At 41.4% G+C, this 23,065-nt stretch overlaps 1 protein-coding gene across 1 annotated transcript in view; it reads left to right on the plus strand.

The window, feature by feature from the left end:
* LOC112256414 (G protein-coupled receptor 137Ba) overlaps window positions 1-21,315 on the plus strand; it is a 55,720-nt gene extending 34,405 nt beyond the window's left edge. Inside the window, 5 exon segments of the mRNA XM_024429668.2 lie at window positions 5,765-5,914; window positions 8,775-8,900; window positions 16,205-16,329; window positions 18,284-18,393; window positions 18,396-21,315. Of these exon segments, the coding sequence (XP_024285436.2) occupies window positions 5,765-5,914; window positions 8,775-8,900; window positions 16,205-16,329; window positions 18,284-18,393; window positions 18,396-18,511 (627 nt within the window). The 3' untranslated portion in view covers window positions 18,512-21,315.
* The last annotated feature ends 1,750 nt before the right edge of the window (window positions 21,316-23,065 follow it).

The raw sequence follows: 23,065 nt of genomic DNA on the forward strand, positions 1-23,065 counted from the left end.
CCATTCAACACTCATTCCTTAGCCTCCGACTGCTCTTAAATGCAAGTAAAACTAAATGCATGTTCTTCAACAGATCACTGCCCGCACCCGCCCACCCGTCTAGCATCACTACTCTGGACGGTTCTGACTTCGGTGTTTGTAGTTGTCCACATATTCTATGTGTCTGGTAAAAGAGACTGAACTTCCCTTCCAGACTCACATGAAGCATATCCAATCCCAAATTAAATCTAGAATCGGCTTCCTATTTCACAACAAAGCCTCCTTCACTCATGCTGCCAAACATACCCTCATACCCATACTGACTATCCTTCCGATCCTTGACTTTGGCGATGTCATCTACAAAATATCCTCCAACACTCTACTCAGCAAATTGGATGCAGTCTATCACAGTGCCATCCGTTTTGTCACCAAAGCCCCATATACTACCCACCACTGAGACCTGTATTTTCTCGTTGGCTGGTCCTCGCTACATATTCGTCGCCAAACCCACTGGCTCCAGGTCATCTGTAAGTCTTTGCTAGGTAAAGCTCTGCCTTATCTCAGTTCACTGGTCACCATAGCAACACCCACCAGTAGCACGCGCTCCAGCAGATGTATTTCACTGGTCACCCCCAAAGCCAACACCCCCTTGGGCCGCCTTTCCTTCCAGTTGTCTGCTGCCAATGACTGGAATGAATTGCAAAAATCACTGAAGTTGGAGACTCATATCTCCCTCACTAACTTTAAGCGTCACCTGTCAGAGCAGCTTACTGATTGCTGCAGCTGTACACAGCCATCTGTAAATAGCCCATCCAACCAACTACCTACCTCATTCCCATATTTATTTTTGTTTTTCCTACTCTTTTGCACACCAGTATTTCTGCTTGCACATCCTCAACTGCACATATCACTCTAATGTAAATTGCTAAATTATAATAACTTCACCGCTATTGGCCTATTTATTGCCTTACCTCCTTATTTCATTTGCACACACTGTATACAGATTTTTCTATTGTGTTATTGACTGTACGTTTGTTTATCCCATGTGTAACTGTTGTTTTTGTCGAACTGCTTTGCTTTATCTTGGCCAGTTCGCAGTTGTAAATGAGAATTTGTTCTCAACTGGCCTACCTGGTTAAATAAAGGTGAATTAAAAAAAAAAAAGCTAATCTAAGTTTATAATTTTAAAAGGCCAATTGATCATTAGAAAACCCTTTTACAATTATGTTAGCACAGCTGAAAACTGTTGTTCCGATTAAAGATAAAACTGGCCTTCTTTAGACTAGTTGAGTATCTGGAGCATCAGCATTTGTGGGTTTGATTACAGGCTCAACATGGCCAGAAACAAACACCTTTCTTCTGAAACTCGTCAGTCTATTCTTGTTCTGAGAAATGAAGGGTATTTCATGTGAGAAATTGCCAAAAAACTGAAGATCTTGTACAACGCTGTGTACTACTCCTATCACAGAACAGCGCAAACGGGCTATAACCAGAACAGAAAGTGGAGTGGAAGGCCCCGGTGCACAACTGAGCAAGGGGGCAAGTACATTAGTGTCTAGTTTGAGAAACAGTCGCCTCACAAGTCCTCAACTGGCAGCGAAATAAACTCAGCAAAAAAAGAAACGTCCTCTCACTGTCAACTGTTTATTTTCAGCAAACTTAACATGTGTAAATATTTGTATGAACACAACAAGATTCATCAACTGAGTCATAAACTGAACAAGTTCCACAGACATGTGACTAACAGAAATGTAATATTTTGTCCCTGAACAAAAGGGGGGGGTCCAAATAAAAAATTACAGTCAGTATCTGGTGTGGCCACTCGCTGCATTAAGTACTGCTGTTCATCTCCTCCTCATGGACTGCACCAGATTTGACAGTTCTTGCTGTGAGATGTTACCCCACTCTTCCACCAAGGCACCTGCAAGTTCCCAGACATTTCTGGGGGAAATGGCTCTAGCCCTCACCCTCCGATCCAACAGGTCCTAGACGTGCTCAATGGGATTGAGATCCGACCTCTTCGCTGGCCATGGCAGAACACTGACATTCTTGTCTTGCAGGAAATCACACACTTGCAGGAAATCACACACTTGCAGGAAGTCACACACAGAACAAGCAGTATGGCTGGTGGCATTGTCATGGTGGAGTGTCATGTCAGGATGAGCCTGCAGGAAGGGTACCACACTCCTTGTAACGCACAGCGTTGACATTGCCTGCAATGACAACAAGCTCAGTCCGATGATGCTGTGACACACTGCCCCAGACCATGACGGACCCTCCACCTCCAAATCGATCCCGCACAAGAGTACAGGTCTCGGTGTAACGCTCATTCCTTCGACGATAAACGCCAATACGACCATCACCCCAGGTGAGACAAAACCTTGACTTGTCAGTGAAGAGCACTTTTTGCCAGTCCTGTCTGGTCCAGCGACGGTGGGTTTGTGCCCATAGGCGACGTTGTTGCCGGTGATGTCTGCTGAGGACCTGCCTTTACAACAGGCCTACAAGCTCTGTCCAGCCTCTCTCAGCCTATTGCGGACAGTCTGAGCACTGATAGGGGGATTGTGCGTTCCTAATGTAGCTCGGGCAGTTGTTGTTGCCATCCTGTACCTGTCCCGCAGGTGTGCTGTTCAGATGTACCGATCCTGTGCAGGTGTTGTCACATGTCTGCCCCTGTGAGGACGATCAGCTGTAGCGCTGTCTTAGGCGTCTCACAGTACGGACTGGCCACATCTGCAGTCCTCACGCCTCCTTACAGCATTCCTCAGACATGTTCACGCAGATGAGCAGGGACCCTGTGCATCTTTCTTTTGTTATTTTTCAGTCAGTAGAAGGGTCTCTTTAGTGTCCTAAGTTTTCATAACTGTGACCTTAATTGCTTAGCGTCTTTAAGCTGTTAGTGTATTAACTACCGTTCCACAGGTGCATGTTCATTAATTGTGTATGGTTCATTGAACAAGCATGGGAAACAGTGCTTAAACCTTTTACAATGAAGATCTGTGAAGTTATTTGGATTTTACAAATTATTTTTGAAAGACAGGGTCCTGAATAAGGGATGTTTCTTTTTTTGCTGAGTTTAGTACCTGCAAAACACCAGTCTCAACGTCGACAGTGAAGAGGCGACTCCGGGATGCTGGCCTTCTAGTCAGAGTTGTAAAGAAAAGGCCATATCTCAGACTGGCCACAAAAAATAATAGATTAAGATGGGCGAAAGAACACAGACACTGGACAGAGGAAGATTGGAAAAAAAGTGTTATGGACAGACAAATCTAAGTTTGAGGTGTTTGGATCACAAAGAACAACATTCGTGAGACAAAAAATGAAAAGATGGTGGAGGCAATGTGATGTGATGGTGCTTTGGTGGTGGTAAAGTGGGAGATTTGTACAGGTTAAAAGTGATATTGAAGAAGGATGGCTGTCACTCCATTTTGCAACGCCATGCCATAACCTGTGGACAGTGCTTAATTGGAGCCAATTTCCTCCTACAACAGGACAATGACCCAAAGCACAGCTCCAAACTATGCAACAAGTATTTAGGGAAGAAGTAGTCAGCTGGTATTCTGTCTATAATGGCGTGGCCAGCACAGTCACCGGATCTCAACCCTGTTGAGCTGTTGTGGGAGCAGCTTGACCGTATGTTATGTAAGAAGTGCCCATCAAGCCAATCCAACTTGTGGGAGGTGCTTCAGGAAGAATGGGGTGAAATTTCTTCAGATTTCCTCAACAAATTGACAACTTGATTGCCAAAGGTCTGTGAGGCTGTAATTGCTGCAAATGGAGGATTCTTTAATGAAAGCAAGTTTGAAGGACATTTAGTATTTAAATTAAAAATCATTATTTATAACCTTGTCAACATCTTGACTATTTCCTATTCATTTTTCAACTAATTTCATGTATGTTTTCATGGAAAACAAGGATATTTCTAAGTGACCTCAAACTTTTGAACGGTTGTGTTAATACATTTTTTACACAAAGATTAAACATGAAGCTTTCCATTTTTCCATTCACTATAATGGGGGATCCTATTTTCTGCTAACAATGCCTGCATTCCCGCGATCAACCTTGAACCCTATCCATGCTTCAAGTAAAGGGGACAGTCATTCTCCCCAGAAAGTATTCACACCCCTTGACTATTTCCACATTTTGTTTGTGTTACAACCTGCTTTTAAAAGGGATTAGATTGAGATTGTGTCACTGGTCTACACACAATATCCCGTAATGTCAAAGTGCTATTGTGTTTTTAGAAATGTATTAAAAATGAAAAGCTGAAATGTCTTGAGTCGATAAGTATTCAACCCCTTTGTTATGGCAAGCCTAAATAAATTCAGGAGTAAACATTTTGCTTAACAGGTCACATAATAAGTTGCATGGACTCACACTGTGTGCAATAATAGTGTTTAACATGATTTTGAATGACTACCTCATCTCAGTACCCCACACATACAATTATCTGTAAGGTCTCTCAGTCAAGCAGTCCATTTCAAACACAGATTCAATCCCAAAGCCCATGGAGGTTTTCCAATGCCTCACAAAGGGCACCTATTGGTTGAAGGGTATTTAAAAGCAGACATTGAATATCCCTTTGATCATGGTAAAGTTATTAATTACACTTTGGATAGTTTATCAATACACTGAGTCACTACAAAGATACAGGCGTTCTTCCTAACTCAGTTGCCGGAGAGGAAAGAAACCACCAGATTTCACCATGTGGCGAATGGTGACTTTAAAACAGATACGGAGTTCAATGCAACCGCTGTGTCAGATTTAAAAAATACTTTACGGCGAAAGCACACCTTGCGATTATGTTTGGTCAACAACAACATTGTAGTTACACCTCAATACTAACCTATATGACAGAGTGAAAAGAAGGAAGCATGTACAGAATAAAAATATTCCAAAATATGCATCCTGTTTGCATTAAGGCAATAAAGTAAAACTTCAAAAAATGTGGCAAAGAAATCAACTTTGTCTTTAATCAATGCATTATGTTTGGGGCAAACACAACACATCACTGAGTACCACTCTTCATATGTTCAAGCATGGTGGTGGCTGCATCCTGTTATGGGTATGCTTGTCATCGGCAAGGACTAGGGAGTTGTTTTGATAAAAAGAAACGGAATAGAGCTAAGCAAAGGCAAAATCCTAGAGGAAAACTTAGTTCAGAATTGCTTTCCAACAGACCCTGGTAGACATTCACCTTTCAGCTAGATAATAACCTGAAACACAAAGCCGAATATACACTGGAGTTGCTTACCAAGACAATATGGATTGTTCCTGAGTGGCCTAGTTACAGTTTTGACTTAAATCAGCTTGAGATTCTATGGCAAAACTTAATGGCTGTCTAGCAATGATCCACAACCAACTTGACAGAGCTTGAATAATTTTTTCAAGCATAATATGCAAATATTGTACAATCCAGGTGTGCAAAGCTCTTAGAGACACCCAGAAAGACTCACAGCTGTAATGTATTGACTCGGGTGTAAATATTTATGTAAATGAGATATTTCTGTATTTAATTTGCAAAAAAACTTGCAAACATTTCCTAAAACATTTTTTCCACTTTGTCATTATGGGTTATTGTATGTAGATTGGTATACAAAAAAAGTGATCCATTTTGAATTGCAACTGTAACACAACAATATTTGGAATAAGTCAAGGGGTAGGAATACTTTCTGAAGGAACTGTACATACTTTTCTCTAGAGGGGTAACATACAGTACATGAACAATACTCACTATACTTCTCTCTCTTTCTCCCCTCTCCCTCCTTCCTACCTCTCCCTGTAGGGTACGTCAGTGTGCCAGGCTACAGCCATCGGGGCTGCAGTCATCCTGCTCTACATGTCCAGGGCCTGCTACAACCTGGTGGTGGTGGCTCTTTCTCCAGAGGACCGGCCCAGCCCCTTCAACTACAGCTGGTACAACGTCTCTGACCAGGTAGGATAACCCACGTACCCTCACAAGCATGCACGCAGACACACATACACATAAATGGTGATGATGAAGATAGTTCCAGTTAAGTCACTGTGACAGGACTAGGGGCGGGTGTGTGTGTGTCAGGACTGTTTAACCGTCAGTGAACCTTGCTGTCCTAGATATTCAAAGCTCACAGTGCTGTGCTGCCAGCCAAACACACGCATACAGACACACATACAACTGCTGTCTGACATAATTAATCATCTATAATATTGCTGATTAGTCTGCAAACACCCTGTGTGTGTGATTAGGCTATGTATGTAACTAACTGGCAGTCACAGCCATTCTTCATTAGTTGCGTGGTTGATTTTTTTTTTTTTTACATACATCTCCATGTGTCAACACACATGCTGTTTCTCAATTGTACACGCGTGTATGCCCAATTTAAGAGTCCATGTGTGTGCAATGTGCATATGTGTGCTCGTCTGTGTGTGTTCATGCTTTTATAATGTGTCTGGCTTTACATGGCTCTGTGTGTGTTTGTCTGCGTGTGTGTGTTTTGTGTCTGAACACTGTAAGCACTTATGACTCAAAGTATTTATACCTCTCCACATTTGGTTTAAGCCTGAATTCAAATTGGATTCAATAGATTTCTCACCCATCTACACAGAATACCCCATAATGACAGTGAAAACAACATGTTTTTTTTAGACATTTTTGCACAATTTATTGAAAATTAAATACGTATTCACACCTTTGCACCTTTAGCAGTGACTCTTTCTGGGTAAGTGTCTAAGAACTTTGAACACCTGGATTGTACTATATTTGCACATTATTATTTTTTAAATTTGTCAAGCTCTGTCAAGTTGGTTGTGGATCATGACTAGACAGCCATTTTCAAGTCTTGCCATAGATCTTCAAGCTGATTTAAGTCAAAACTGTAACTAAAGCCACTTCATTCGGTGTCATCTTGGCAAGCAACTCCTGTGTATATTTGGCCTGTCCTGCTGAAGGGTGAATTTGCTGCTCAGTGTCTGTTGGAAAGCAGACTGAACCAGCGTTCTTCTAGGATTTTGATGTGCTGTTGTGCTTGGCTCTATTCCATTTATTTTTATCCTAAAATAGTCCTTGCCGATGACAAGCATACACATAACATGATGCAGCCACCACCATGCTTGATTAAATGAAGAGTGGCACTCAGTGATGTGTTTTATTTGCACCAAACATAACGCTTTGTATTCAGAACATAAAGTTAATTTCTTTGCCAAATGTTTTGCAGTTTTACTTTAGTGCCTTATTGCAAACAGGATGCATGTTTTGGAATATTTTTACAGGCTGTACAGGCTTCCTTCTTTTCAATCTGTCATTTAGGTTAGTATTGTGGAGTAACTACCATGTTGTTGATCCATCCTCAGTTTTCTCCTATCACAGCCATTAAACTATTTTAACTATTTTAATGTCACCGTTGGCCTCATGGTGAAATCCCTGAGTGGTTTCCTTTGTCTCCGGCAACTGAGTTAGGAAGGACACCTGTATCTTTGTAGTGACTTGGTGTATTGATGCAATAACCGAAGTGTAATTAATAACTTTACCATGCTCAAAGGGATATTTACTTTCAGCTTTCATTTACTCATCTACCAATAGGTGCCCTTTTTTGCGAGGCATTGGAAAACCTCTCTGGTGTTTGTGGTTGAATCTGTTTTTGAAATTCCCTGCTCGACTGAGGGACCGACTCTGTATGTGTGCGGTACAGAGATGAGGTAGTAATTCAAAAATCAAGCACTATTATTGCACACAGAGTGAGTCCATGCAACTTATTATGTGACTTGTTAAGCACATTTTTACTCCTGAACTTTTTTTTTAGGTTTGCCATAACAACGGGGTTGAATACTTATCGACTCAAGACATTTCAGCTTTTCATTTTTAATACATTTGTAAACATTTCTAAAAACATAATTCCACTTTTGGACATTATGCGGTATTGTGTGTAGGCAGTGACACAATCTCAATTGAATCCATTCTAAATTCAGGCTGTAACACAACAACGTGTGGAACAAGTCAAGGTGTGAAGACTTTCTGAAGGCACTGTATGTATATGGGTCCCTCTGTGAATCTATATATATATATATATATATCCCATTTTTACAACTGTTCTCCAGTCTCCCTTCTAAGTTGACACTTGGCTTGATTACACTCAGTCCAGGATGCTTTGATGACAGCCATCCTATCCAGTTTTGTTTGCTGAGTGGCTGAGAGCTCTGTGGCTGCTGCAGCAACAATCCATTTGAGGGGATTTGGGAGGATATGGGCTCTATGGGGGAAAGGTCTTTGTTTGTCTATAAATAACTCAGTCAGGCAAGGCAAGGAGGGGGAGCACAGCCAAGGGCTGCCTGGTGCTAGTGACCTAGATCTGAGCTCAACCCCTGAAATAGACGGCCCTGTACTGGAGGTTTCCCTTTTTCCCATAGGCCATCTGGGGGGGGGGTCTGTCTGTGTGTCTGTCTGTCTAATCTATCCATCTTGGTTCGATTGAATTTATCATATAATTACAAGTAGTAGGCTGTAGTATACAACATTACGTAAATGTGTGTATTTGTGATTATCTGAGGGATAATCTTAAGGTATATTTGGTTCTCAGTCAACATACTTGTCTGCATGTCTTTATCCATGCTCTAATTACTCATTGTCTGTGTAAATCTCCTGTCATCATGGAAATCCCTCTGTACACATGCTGTCAATCTCTGTCAGTGTTGTTGTCTTGTTGTCCCCCAACATCTGCCTCTTTCGGGTTGTGTTGCCTGTGTGTCTTTAATCTTTCTGGTGTGTCTGTTTGTCTGTGTCATTTCTCTGAATGCTTGATCGATGTGTGTTGTGCTTCCAGGCAGACGTCGAGAAGATCAGGGGAGAGGCCTACATCATCTTTGGGATCATCCTCTTTTTCTGGGAGCTGCTGCCCACCAGTCTGGTTGTGGTCTTCTTCAGGGTACAGAGGCCCAATCAGAACCTAGTAAGACAATAGCCTTATTTCACTTTTACATCATAATGTAAACAACGCATTGCACTCTAGGATTGATAGGGGAGTAAATTCCGTCAAATTCAAAAGGTGAACAGTGCAATTCAATAGGTAGCTGACATGTCTGCGCTGACTTTGAGAAAAAGACTTGAAGGGAGCCACCCTTTCAACAGCAGTTATAGAAGATAATGATGACAAGTGTCTCATACGTTGCAATGTAGTGGGATTTTGTTGTCGAAAAGCAAGTCTAATAAACGTTTAGTAACAAGGTTAGCTTGTTGATTATGCTGGTAGCGTAGCTAGCTAACATTATCTAGCTGAGTTCACTGTTGCCAGCTAACATTACCAATGAACGGTTATCTTCTCACTCTACCTACCATTTTGTCCAACACAATTTAGCAAATTGAACATTATGTAATTCTGTGTTATACCCAGGTCCAATGTTATACACTTAAGCACAAGCCATAGCAAATAACCTAGCTAAGTATTCTGTATCTGGTATTTCCGAGTGAGGACAGTATACCCCCTCCAAAGGCAGAGAATTGGGGGGGGGATAATACGTTGAACATCCCAGACGAATTCTCCTACAGCTCAATAGTGGACTTCCTCACAAAGAGAACAATAGGAATCAGGGAGGGAAGGAGTTAATGTTTTTACCTGTGGTGGAGAAGCCTCTCAAGAAGGGTACAATGTATTTAGCTCAGGCCATGTGAGTGATGTGGAACTCAACAAGGTGCAGGATGCTGCTCATGTCAGGGCAAAGTCCTTGCCTCGTTTAAAGAAAGAAAAAAAACGACCAAACTGGACTGGTCATCCATAATACAGGACCAGTGGCAAGGGCCCCCTGTACCTGTGTGGCTGGGCCAGGTGAGAAATGCAATCATGTGGCTAGACTTCTGTTTGGTCTTCTGGATACAATTAGCACTGACATCAACACAGCACCCCCAAGCTGCCATTGCTGCCATAGACTTGTAAGAATAGGTAAGTCTCCTGACCTGTGTCAGTGATTTTCCTATACAGTAAATATGGTTATATTGATTGGGCTGACTCAAATCTCAGCAAACTACATATAGGCTAATCATACAAAAATATTGTCAGAATGTCCTCTTAATTTCCATTATTTTAGGAGAAAGACATACAGTGATCATGAAAAGGGCATTGGTGGGGTACAGCCAGTACAAAGCCTGTAAATGACCAAGGCCTAACATGACCAAAACAGGAGAGGCCTTGAGGATCTTTAAGACAAAACACCATGACACCGGACTACTCTATGTAAGACTATCTCACCCTGTCCCATCAAATTGCTTCCTGGTGAAGTTTAAGATGTAATTTATTTAAAGGGATTGTCGTGGAAATCTGAAATGAATCATTGTTTATTACCAACCAACTCGATGCACCATATGTACACATGTCGATCAGGAGCTCTCACGGGACACTACCAATGTGTGCCACCCACCTGGGCAATGCATGGCAACCATTTTGGGCCAGAATGCTCACCACACATCAACAATCAGGTGGAGAGATATTTGCCAATTAGGGATGTGAGGGATAATTAGGTGGCCATGATTTGAAATTGGGGCAGGTTGGGAATTTAGCTAGGGACACAGTAGAGCTGTGTAGTAGATCATGCAAGTCATACCTTTATGTACCATGGACATGTGGTGTCCTTAAAAAAAAAAAATGGGGTTCAAAAGGATCAGATTCAAAACGACATCATTGGCCAGGCAAGAAACAGGCTTTGGTTTCAGAACAAGAAAGGAAGTATATCAACAAGCTTAGCCAAGAGATGTGCAGGAAAGGAGAAGAGTTAAGAAGGGTTAATCAGGAGCATCATTTACATCAGGACATCCCGGTTAAAGAGTGTGCCAGCAATCAAGTATGGAGTGGAGCATGAGACAGTAGAGAAGTATGTTAGACAGAAATAAGAGGAAGGAGCTGCAATAAGGGTGTACTATGAATGCGGCTTGTTTGTTGATCTAGCAGCCAGTCCTGCAGAGTCCCCAGCAGTGTTGCCAACAAATATTCTGGGTAAGTTGCTAGAGGCAGGTTGATTTGTTGCTAAAAGTTGCTAAATTCCGTTGTGATGTCATTGCGTGATAACGTAAAACTGCGTAGAATACACAACGTATAATAACGTACAATAACTCAAATTGACTGGCCATCTCGGAAAAAAATATGATTTGACTTTTGTTCAGGTACAGACTCCCACTCTTTTCTGTACTTCTGGCTGTACAATTTTGATTGAGACATGTTGATTTGATGTTCGTGACCAACTATATTCATTGGGTTTGGCTCGTCGAATCCGTACTACTGCTGCAGTCAGCCAACAATGATTTACAATTTGCTGAAATTGCTGCTGGCCTGCTGCTGCCTGTGCACGAGCTGAGCGCCTGCTGCTGACGTCACTCACTATGCACTTTTGGAGCCAGGCACGTGTTTTGTGACTCAGTGTATGACAGAGAAAAGTTTTGTGTCATTTAGAGGGGAAAATGCGTGCATTTTAGCATTTGAGTCACTTTTCAAAAGTTGCTAAAAGTTCGAAATACATTTTTAAAAGTAACTAAATTTGTTGCTAGGTGCTGTTTGGAAAAAAAAGAAGTTGCTAAATCTAGCAACAAAATTGCTAAATTGGCATCACTGGTTCCCAGTGCAGGCAGTTCAGGTCAATGGCAGTAATCAGTCATTTCCTCTGCATGAAGTCGATACCATTGTTTGCATGAAACAAAACCACTCTACACATCCTACTACTATCAAGTACAGATACAGATAGCAGTAACCCAGAGAAGGTGGTGTGAGTTTGAAGTGTTCACAAATGTAGATGATTGCTAGTGGTCAGGGTGATGTTTTATCCCATCTTTTGGAGGAAAAACTGAAAGAGAAACTGTTAAACATCCACATTGAGCACAATTTTAGGCAAAATGCCAACCTGAATGCATTCGGCAGTGATGATTAGAATTAGTTTACTGTCCAAGTACTTAGGAAGTCCACTCTTGGTCCAAAATGAAATGAGAACCAGACAAGTATTGTAAACTATTTATTATATTATCTATAACAATTCATATATTTATAAATGTATATAGTGTAACGAATGTTTCAGTCAATATCCAAATGTTACATCTCCACAAGAAATATCACAGTACAGATTAAAAACAGTTAACCCATTAAAAGATCTCTGAGCAGAATAAACGCATGTATCATTTGTGACCTGCCCTATGAAAGACGGGGAGATCCTGCGGGTTAAGGAAGGTTTTGATCTCCTCATCCACCACCAGGTTACTGTCTCTCCAACAACAATGATGAATTAAACTGTTTGCAGCAAAATATTGTTTAACAAGATTCTGTTTTATGTATGGGAGACCGTAGAGATGTGAAATCATTGTGTTTGGTTATAGCTACCTTGGGTAGTGGTATATCCAGACATGCCACACACCGTAGTACTGATTGATGTAAAATCATGCACACCACACCTTCAGTCTACAAGAGGAGGCCAGAATAGTATTAGCAGAGCACACAGTTGAAATATGTTATTGATGTGCTTCCAGTAAGTGAGTGGGACTTTCCTTCCAAGTATATGCCACAGCTTAACCCTGCGCCAATAACTTCTTGACATGATTGCGTACCCTTGCAATGGCAACCGACTCTACCAACTTTGGTATGCCCATTTTTCCCACTGGGGTGCAGAAAATTTGGTGTCACAAGACCCAGGAGGAGCCTGAAAGAGACAGAGATATATTATTCTTGCTTCTCTCAGACTCAATAACACTAGGTCAATTAATATAATATACACAGATGCATGTGCACACAAATGACCTACACCACAATGTGTTATTATAGAGGTAAGTTATTAGGCCTACGAGGCTTGGTGCTTTTCCTATTCCCCTTTTTAATGACTTTGGTAAGAATGAATGCATGTGAAATAGACACTCTCATCCTTGCTCCAAACTGGAATAAAACCTGAGACCTGCACATCACATTGTCCAGTCTGTTTTTTTTAAAAGTGTGATAGCATGACTTCATGAATGCGTAGAAAAACATTTGTGGCCCCCTGCTTGACAGCGGAGATACATTTTTTAAAAAGTTTTAAAGTCAAGTCTTTGCAGTTTTTCTTATTTTGCCTTGGGGCGGAGAGGAATATTAGCTGTTTTACAGATCATTTCATGCAATTCTACAAATTTGACCATAGGCTGGAGAGAAATGTTTGCAGTTTTTAATATAATATCTGACTAACAAAGTCAATGGGGGCCACCCGGATAGTAATTCAACCATGATAACAAATTTAGATTTAGATTTAAACTAACTTAACACTGTAAAACATGTTAGCTGACATGGGTTCATTGACTGACTATCAATGACTGATATAACAAGAGAAACGGCTTATGCACTCTTCTTACTTGAAACAGTAAGTTGAGACCTAGACTGATCCGAGGGCCTTCAAAATGGGGGCTGCACATCCCTGCCCTAAACAGTTTTTCTTTACGGCACTATTATGACAGCCTCTCCTCACTCATGAACTACTCTAAAGTGGGGTAAGTCACCATATTGTAACGTATGGACTAGAATAGCCTAGTTATTCATAATGTAAGCCTGTTATTTTCAGAGTACCTAGCTATTTACCTAATCATTCTCTCGCGGTTCTTGGTCAATACTCAACATTTGTGGAAAAAATTAAGAAAATATGGTTTTGAACAGTGTCTGCTTTCTTCATTTTTAGGTTTGATTTGTATCTAGCTAAGCTGTGTGTTGTAAGAGAGCACAATCATAAAGCCAGGCACAATCCACATTCAGGTACTGGGTTGGATAAAGCAAAAACACCCGCTTCATGGTACGTGTTTTAATAATATTGTTGTCTGCAAAAGGAGCATCTTAAGCAAACTGGTTAGGAACACAAGATATGTTAACTAGCTAGTTAACATAACAGCAACATGCATCAAGCTAGCTTAGCTAGCAAGCAGTTAAACTAGCTCAGATCGTCCTCTTTGTCTGCTTTCTTCTGAAGGTCTTTTACAGTCGATGGGTCAAGTTGGTGTTCAGTCAGGGACATTTGTGCATTGGGATAGGTTAGGTTGGGTGTTTCTATTATGTCAGGCCATTCTTTGGACCAGGGAAATATTGTTGGGGTATTCTGGTCGTAGGACCTGGCACCCTGCTCAAAATACAGGCTACAGATGTCTACTTAACGTTACTACTTTTTTGTCTGTCATTCCGAATTAAAGCGTTCCAGATTACTTGTTGTTTTGGGTCAGTCGGTAGTCTGTGAAATGTAACGTTGTGTCGAGTCTAGCAGGTGTTGTGCTGAAAAGCCTCCCCCTGACACAATTCTCCCTGAAACCCCCCACGTTAGGCTGCCTTTCATTTGATTTTTTATGCCGGTTTGATCGCGGGGGATGCACTAGTAATGTCTGCAGTGTATTAGTCTATAAATAAATATCTTTGCCAAAATGTGTCATCTCTCCCATGTCTTATTCGACTAGTAGTTGTTCTGAAATGTTTATTGCTTGCCTACATTTTACTCCCTCCTCTATGTTTAATATAACACACATACATTAATTATAAATTTTTGTTCTATAGAAATTATTTGACTCTGATGTGTGCCACAGAAAGTATTTGACTCTAGCCACAAAATTAAGGAAATTAGAAGGGGGGGGGGGGGCTGAAATTCTTCCCCCCATCTATCTTTGGACTGCAAGGCCTGGCACACTTCAGAATAATTTTGGTAGCTCATGTTGACCAGTAGTCTGTGCCAGAGAATGCAAAATTAGAGTATAAAGAAACATAAACATTTATTTTAATAAAATGTTGTAATGTTTTAAGAAAATAATGATGATACACAAATATTATCACACAAATGACACAAAAACATCACGAAGTTAAATTTGTTAACAAACATTAAATAACAAATAGAATTTTCGATCTTTGCGTAATAAGATATAAAATGACAATAAATCGAATATAAAAAGACATAGCATAAACAAATATTGGAAAGCTGCAACAGCTCGACTGAACATTTTGTCCACTTTTTATGGAAAGTTTTCCAGGTGATACTGTCACCTGGAACTCAAGCCTAACCTAGTCCTGACAGACATAATCCTCCAATAATGGGATGGTTTTCATACAGGACTGGTGGAACCATCGTGGGCGTCGGTCACAACCAATCTGAAATTTGAGGAAAAATGTTAATATATTTAAAACATTAAATACTTTTTCTTGAATTATAATTATTTCATTATCAGACAAAGCGAATGATACTACCGCTAGAAATATTACTGTTTTTCAAATTCGTACTCTTAAAAATATGCCTTTTTAGAAGTGAACAAGCAATTACCCAGTTAGTGTCTTCCTCGTTATTGTCCACCTCTCCACAGAAGTGGCACAGTAGGCTCAGGTCATCATATAAATGTTTTTTTTTTTAAATCTTCAATTATATTAAATAAGAAATTGACCATACCAGTGTTTTGGAGGAGAGTGACTGCTATTTCCTCTCACATGATGTTAACATCTTTGTCCGTATTTGAAAAGACAATTGACTCCTCCTGCACACGTTTAGCAAATTGGGTAAAAAAAATTGATGTGCATTTCAGTTTTCCCCAACAAAATTGTTACATTTAAGATTCTAATTCGCGAGTATACAACAACACAGCTATAATATAATTCGACAGTTCTGTTTTGCCTTTTCGTCAGTATACTTTTAGTAGGTTAATTGGACATTACTTATACTCTCATACTTACTTTCAAGGCAAAGCAATGAAGAACTGAGTGTGTGCGCGTTCACGCGAAAGAGGAGGGATTCTGGCAGGGGGGAGCTTTTCGACACAACACTGGCAGTATGGTACACAGCAGTTTACTTCGGACATACTGTTGTGTCGGTTCCGGACCCTGCGTTTCACCTGGGTTTACCTCGGGTGCAGACGTTTCAAATTTACATCCCTACTGATCCCAGAGTGCAACGTGGTGTTTATGTTGTAAAAGTGAAGTAGGGCCATTTACTTTGTGTAAACTAGCCAATCAAGGAGCTGACATGAATCATATATGCGTTTGAATGCACATTAGTCAAATGTTTGCCTACCTCGGTACAGGGTATCTTAAAACAGCATGAGCTTTTAAGGGGCCTTTATTTTAAAGTTGTTATCAGCTTATCTCATCTAGTTTGAAAACATTAATTTATCACCGGTGGAAGTAGGAAACGATTTGGGCCCATATATGATGTACTTACAAGGATATTTCCAGTGTAAGTACATATAAAGGCATGTTTTTCTTGTCTGAAAGTACCTATTAAACTGTGAGAGTGTCCTTTTCCCCAGGCACCAGGAGGAATGATCAACAGCCACAGCTTCAGTTCCAGGGCCTATTTCTTTGACAACCCCCGGAGGTACGACAGCGATGACGACCTGTCCAGGAGCATCAACTCCAGAGCAGATCGACCGAGGTGGGTAACATTCAATTCAGTCACCTATAACATCTTATACTGAACAAAATTATAATGTTGAAAGATTTTGTTGAGTTACAGTTCATATAAGGAAATCAGTCAATTTAAATATATAAATTAGACCCATTTATGGATTTCACATTACTGGGCAGGGGTGCAGCCATGGGCGGGCCTGTCCCACCCACTGAGGAACCAGGCCTAGCCAATCAGAATTTGTTTTTCCCCACAAAAGGGTTTTATGACAGACAGAAATACGCCTCAGTTTCATCAGCTGTCTGGGTGGCTGGTCTCAGACGATCCCGCAGGTGAAGAAGCCAGATGTGGAGGTCCTGGGCTTGTGTGGTCTGCGGTTGTGAGGCCAGTTTGACGTACTGCCAAGTTCTCTAAAATGACGTTAGAGACGGCTTATGATACAGAATTGAAAATTAAATCTCTGTTGAACAATCATGCGGTCAGCATGCCTATTGCATGAGCCCTGAACTTGAGACATCTGTGGCATTGTGTTGTGTGACAAAACTGCACATTTTAGAGTGGTCTTGTATTATCCCCAGCACAAGGTGCATCTCTGTAATGAACATGCTGTTTAATCAGCTTCTTGATATGCCACACCTGTCAGGTGGATGGATTATCTTGACAAAGGATATCATGCTCATTAACAGGGATGTAAACACATTTGTGCACAAAATGTGAGAGAAATTAGATTTTTGTGCATATTGTAAATTTCAGGGAATTTTTATTCCAGCGCATGAAACATGGCACCAACACATTACAAATAAAGTTGTATTGGTCACATACACACATTTAACAGATGTTATTGTGGGTGTAGCTAAATTCTTGTGTTCGTAGCGCCGACAGTGCAGTAGTATCACATAATACACACATCTAAAAGTAAAATAATACAATTCAGAAATATATAAATATTAGGACGAGCAATGTCAGAGTGGCAATGACTAGAATATATATATATATGTATATATATATATATATAATGAAATTAGTGAAACAGTATTAAATTGACTACTGTTCCATGTCTATGTACATGGGACAGTAGCCTCTAAGGTGCAGTGTTGAGTAACCGGGTGGAAGCCGGCTAGTGATGGCTATTTAACAGTTTGATGGCTTTGAGATAGAAGCAGTTTTTCAGTCTCGTCACAGCTTTGATGCACCTGTACTGACCTCACCCTTCTGGATGATAGCAGGGTAACCAGGCCATGTCTCTGTGATCTTTTTGGCATTCCTGTGACATCGGGTGCTGTAGGTGTCCTGGAGGGCAGGTCGTGTGCCCAATTGTGCATCTGTAAAAGTTTTGGAGGGTCTTAGGGGCCAAGACAAATTTATTCGGCCCCCTGAGGTTGAAGAGGCGCTGTTGCGCTTTCTTCACCACATTGTCCGTGTGAGTGGACCATTTCAGATTGTCAGTGATGTGTACGCTGAGGAACTTGAAGCTTTTCACCTTCTCCACTGCGGCCCATCGATGTGGATGGTGGGGGACGGGCTCCGTCTGCTGTCTCCTGAAGTCCACGATCAGCTCCTTCGTTTTGTTGACATTGAGGGAGAGGTTATTTTCCTGGCACAACTCAGCCAGGGTCCTCACCTCCTCCTTGTAGCCTGTCTCGTCATTGTTGGTAATCAGTCCTACTACTGTTGTGTTGTGTCTGCAAACTTGATTTTGCGTTCATATTTTTGTTATGTATATATCCCCTGTACGCAGTCATTTATATTGCATCCTATATTGTCTGCATACAGTCACCTAAAACCATTCTATATCGCCTGTACAGTAACCTGTAACATCCTATATCCCCATACAGTCACCTAACATCCTATATCCCACATACACAAACATAACATTCTACATTCCAGCAGTATATCCCCCCTGTACAGACACCGGTTACATCCTACATCTCCCATACAGATGTGATACAATGCTGAGTTAACCTTCTCTTCCATCCCACAGTAGTGTCTTGTCCACGACGCCCCAGTTGGGCCCCAGCTGGTACGGCTCCACCCAGAGGAACGGCAGCCTGACGGGGTTCCCCCAACTCCCCAACGGCCCCCAAACCTCCACTGCCCCCTCCTCTTAGCCTATGGAAACATCCAGCCCGACCAACACCATAACTACTACTCCACCCCCCAGAACTACTATTTCACACCCCAAAATCACTACTGCACTCCTCAGATCTAACCACCCCCACCGGCCCCAGTAGATACCCCTGAAAACAATATTTAACTCAGGAAAGGGCCGGTCCTGACCTTCAGCTACATGGCTATGACCCTGGGAAAGCTTTTATTTTCTTGATTTCTTACCCCTCATGAATATCAGCTGACAAACACAATCAGTGGGTGAATGCAATCATATTTGAAATACATTCTATTTTATTTTCCCACCCATCTGTGTTTGGGGCTCACCTTTGACCTTTGGTGCTGTGGAGTTCATACAGGATGTGACCCTGTGACTGACACTGCGTGACTTCCTCATTCCAGCTATCGACCTGTCCCCTCCCCCACCAACGCTACTTACCTGCACAGCTTGTTGGGTTTTCCAGGGTCAGACGGGACCAGAAGAGGGGAGGTCATTTGAGGTCAGCGGTGGTTAGGGAGTAGTCTGCTCAGTGATATTCCAGTTATTTAAAAAGTTTTCCAATGTTTCTAGTTCAATAGTCCTGGACCATTCTACTATTCCTGAAAACTGGGGAGAGTCTGCAGAGGAAAATAAGGAAGTGTCTGTATGGGAAAGGATTGTGCATCTCAGCTTTTCCACACACACACACATACTGTATGTTTGTCGGACATCAGACTAGTAAGTCCTCTATCACTGTCAGTGACCAGACAAGTGCGTGGACCAGCACGTATGTCCCCCTCATCCCTTGCCTATTTTGGTTCAGTCCAGTGGGCAGTTCTCCCCACCACACCTTTGCACATAGACTCCCCTCCATGAGTCGGGAGGTGACATTTGCACTTTAAAAAATCCCCTAATATCACATTCTGAGGACAAGATCCTGGCTTGAATGTAGACTTGGCTCCTAATCAAATCTGACTATCAGGGTGTTCCTGTGTGTTCCCTAGACCCTGTCTCACTTCCCTGTAGAACACTAGTTGATACCTGTGCAATGAGCCATCCATGACGATGCCCTTCCAAACCAACACCGAGGCTATAATCATGTGCAATGCCCTCGGTATTCAAACCTAACATGCACTGGGACACCATGGGAAGTGTTAACACTGCATTTGAATCTTTCACTGCTGTCAAAGACCGTATGAAAGAGGAAGGCTACTTTTGCCAAAGCGCGCACAGATTGAGAGCTGGGCCTAAAAATGAGTCTCGAGCCTCCAGCTTGCCTAGCGGGACAATCCCAGGATGGTACACCTGCTCCTGGGGGCCTCCATTTTGGCGACGGGCCCCTGATGGAGCATAGACTTTGGGGGAACAATATGTTTCTTAATGAATGTTCTGCTCTGGACCCAGTAAAATGAATGTATGGACCAAGTGTGGATCGGCGGAGGGATGTTTTATAGTACAGTACTCCTTGCGAAGCCCTAGCCAGAGTCCAGATCTGTTGTGCTGTCTTGCCATTGTCACTAGACAGCACAAACAGGCTTAAATATACCCTCTCTATCCTGACTATAATAGTATACAGTAGCTGTATCCATGTGCTAGTTTACGGCATCAAGCTCACCATCATTAGTCCCTGATCTATTTGTGCTGTCTTGCCAAATCCTCTGGTCATATTCAAGCCATTGGCCATAAGTGAGACAGCACAGACAGATCTATGGCCAGGCTACACTATCATACAGGGACACATGAAAATGTGCCATTAAATGTTACTGTTCATTTTTTTCCTTGTGGAAAACATCTAGCACAAAATGCTATATATAACGAAAGTGATTAAGCTTTATACCCTACTTATTTCCATTTTAACTGCATTCCATGTTTGTTTTTGTTATACTCCATGGCTACTAGTACTGCCCAGGTGTACAGGGCAAGTTTGTGTGTTCGTCTCTGTGTGAGTATGTGTTTGCTAAACTTGCTTATATGCACATTAAGGGTATAGGTAGGAGGTAAGACATCTCTTGGTTGTTTTTCACTGTTGAACAGAGTTTTGTGTTGTTTGCAAGAACTTGTTCAGAGAGGGAAAAGAGGAATTGCAGTCTAAAAATGTGATTTTTATATTTGTTTTGCCTTTTATTTTCTTGATTTCTTACCTTCCATGAATATCAGCTGACAAACACAATCAGTGGGCGAATACAATCATATCAGTACATTATATTTTATTTTCCCACCCATCTGTGTTTGGGGCTGTCACCTTTGACCTTTGGTGCTGTGGAGTTCATACAGGAAGTGTTCAGTGGGACTGAAAGTGAGAAAGTGTAACCTCAGGTTGAGCTTTCTCTCACTCTCCTAGGGCCACAAGCCAATTCCAGTAGGCTCTTTTTTTAAATTAAAATAAATAATAATTTTAGAGGTGGATTCCTTAGGGTCATGGTATAAATAATCTTTCCCTTAACCTGCTTTGTAGTCTCAAACTAAGTTATTTTATTGTTGCTGTTAGCTTATGTGTAGCATACAGTGTGTGATTGTTGCAGCAAATCTGTTAGTAAGCAGAGGATAGCAGGCAGCTATAATCAATGGGAAAATACTGACAGAGGTTCTCTGAAAACGTTTATTTTCACCCTCATATCCAAGAGCATAAAGCATTTTATCCAGCATGAATGCAAATGATCCTTTAATAGCAACAATTGGGGAGATACTGCATTCAAATGTTGGAGTTGAAAGTATTGTATTTTTATTGATCTTATTTTGTTTGTGAAATCTATTGCCGTCTCAGTTCTTGTCTCGCAAAGAGCATGTTTAGCCTTTTATAATAATTATAATTTGTTGGTGGCCAATGAATATAACTCGTTTACCCATCTTTCATAGATCACTAAAGATGTATATGCAAGCACTACCATGTTAAAATAAAGTTTTACTGCACTGTTTAAAAAAAATAACTATGTGTGTATGTGTATGTTCAGGTCAACCTTGGTTAATCCACCCCCAATCGAACAGTTAAAGGATTTGATAGAAGTGAAGGTCAACCTTGGTTAATCCACCCCCAATCGAACAGTTAAAGGATTTTATAGAGGTGAAGGTCAACCTTGGTTAATCCACCCCCAATCAAACGGTTAAAGGATTTGATGGTCAACCTTGGTTAATCCACCCCCAATCGAACAGTTAAAGGATTTGATAGAGGTGAAGGTCAACCTTGGTTAATCCACCCCCAATCAAACGGTTAAAGGATTTGATGGTCAACCTTGGTTAATCCACCCCCAATCGAACAGTTAAAGGATTTGATAGAGGTGAAGGGGTCATAGTACTTGATCCTTGTCTTCTCGGTTATTGGTCTATGTATTGAGGATCTGAGTGAATGGCATTCAGTGTAATGAGAGCTGTCTTCACATATATCTAAGATATGTTTTTGACATTTAAAAAGCCCTGCAGCAGCAAATGTCATGATTCTCTCCACAAATACTTTTTACCACCAGGTTTTAGTTGGCCAAACTGCTTTGAGACTGGAAAGACTCTTGGCAATTTCTTCAATAAATTACTTTGCCTATTGGTCTTGGGTTAAATACAGTGGGGCAAAAAAGTATTTAGTCAGCCACCAATTGTGCAAGTTCTCCCACTTAAAAAGATGAGAGGCCTGTAATTTTCATCATAGGTACACTTAAACTATGACAGACAAAATGAGAAAAAAAATCCAGAAACTCACATTGTAGGATTTTTAATGAATCTATTTGCAAATTATGGTGGAAAATAAGTATTTGGTCACCTACAAACAAGATTTCTGGCTCTCACAGACCTGTAACTTCGTCTTTAAGAGGCTCCTCTGTCCTCCACTCGTTACCTGTATTAATGGCACCTGTTTGAACTTGTTATCAGTATAAAAGACACCTGTCCACAACCTCAAACAGTCACACTCCAAACTCTACTATCGCCAAGACCAAAGAGCTGTCAAAGGACACCAGAAACAAAATTGTAGACCTGCACCAGGCTGGGAAGACTGAATCTGCAATAGGTAAGCAGCTTGGTTTGAATAAATCAACTGTGGGAGCAATTATTAGGAAATGGAAGACATACAAGACCACTGATAATCTCCCTCGATCTGGGGCTCCAAGCAAGATCTCACCCCGTGGGGTCAAAATGATCACAAGAACGGTGAGCAAAAATCCCAGAACCACACGGGGGGACCTAGTGAATGACCTGCAGAGAGCTGGGACCAAAGTAACAAAGCCTAACATCATGCTTTGGGGCTGTTTTTCTGCAAAGGGACCAGGATGACTGATCCGTGTAAAGGAAAGAATGAATGGGGCCATGTATTGTGAGATTTTGAGTGAAAACCTCCTTCCATCAGCAAGGGCATTGAAGATGAAACGTGGCTGGGTCTTTCAGCATGACAATGATCCCAAACACACCGCCCGGGGAACGAAGGAGTGGCTTCGTAAGAAGCATTTTAAGGTCCTGGAGTGGCCTAGCCAGTCTCCAGATCTCAACCCCATAGAAAATCTTTGGAGGGAGTTGAAAGTCCGTGATGCCCAGCAACAGCCTCAAAACATCACTGCTCTAGAGGAGATCTGCAAGGAGGAATGGGCCAAAATACCAGCAACAGGGTGTGAAAACCTTGTGAAGACTTACAGAAAACGTTTGCCCTCTGTCATTGCCAACAAAGGGTATATAAAAGTATTGAGAAACTTTTGTTAT

The sequence above is a fragment of the Oncorhynchus tshawytscha genome, linkage group LG24 (assembly GCF_018296145.1).
Source record: "Oncorhynchus tshawytscha isolate Ot180627B linkage group LG24, Otsh_v2.0, whole genome shotgun sequence".
Lineage (NCBI taxonomy): Eukaryota > Metazoa > Chordata > Actinopteri > Salmoniformes > Salmonidae > Oncorhynchus > Oncorhynchus tshawytscha.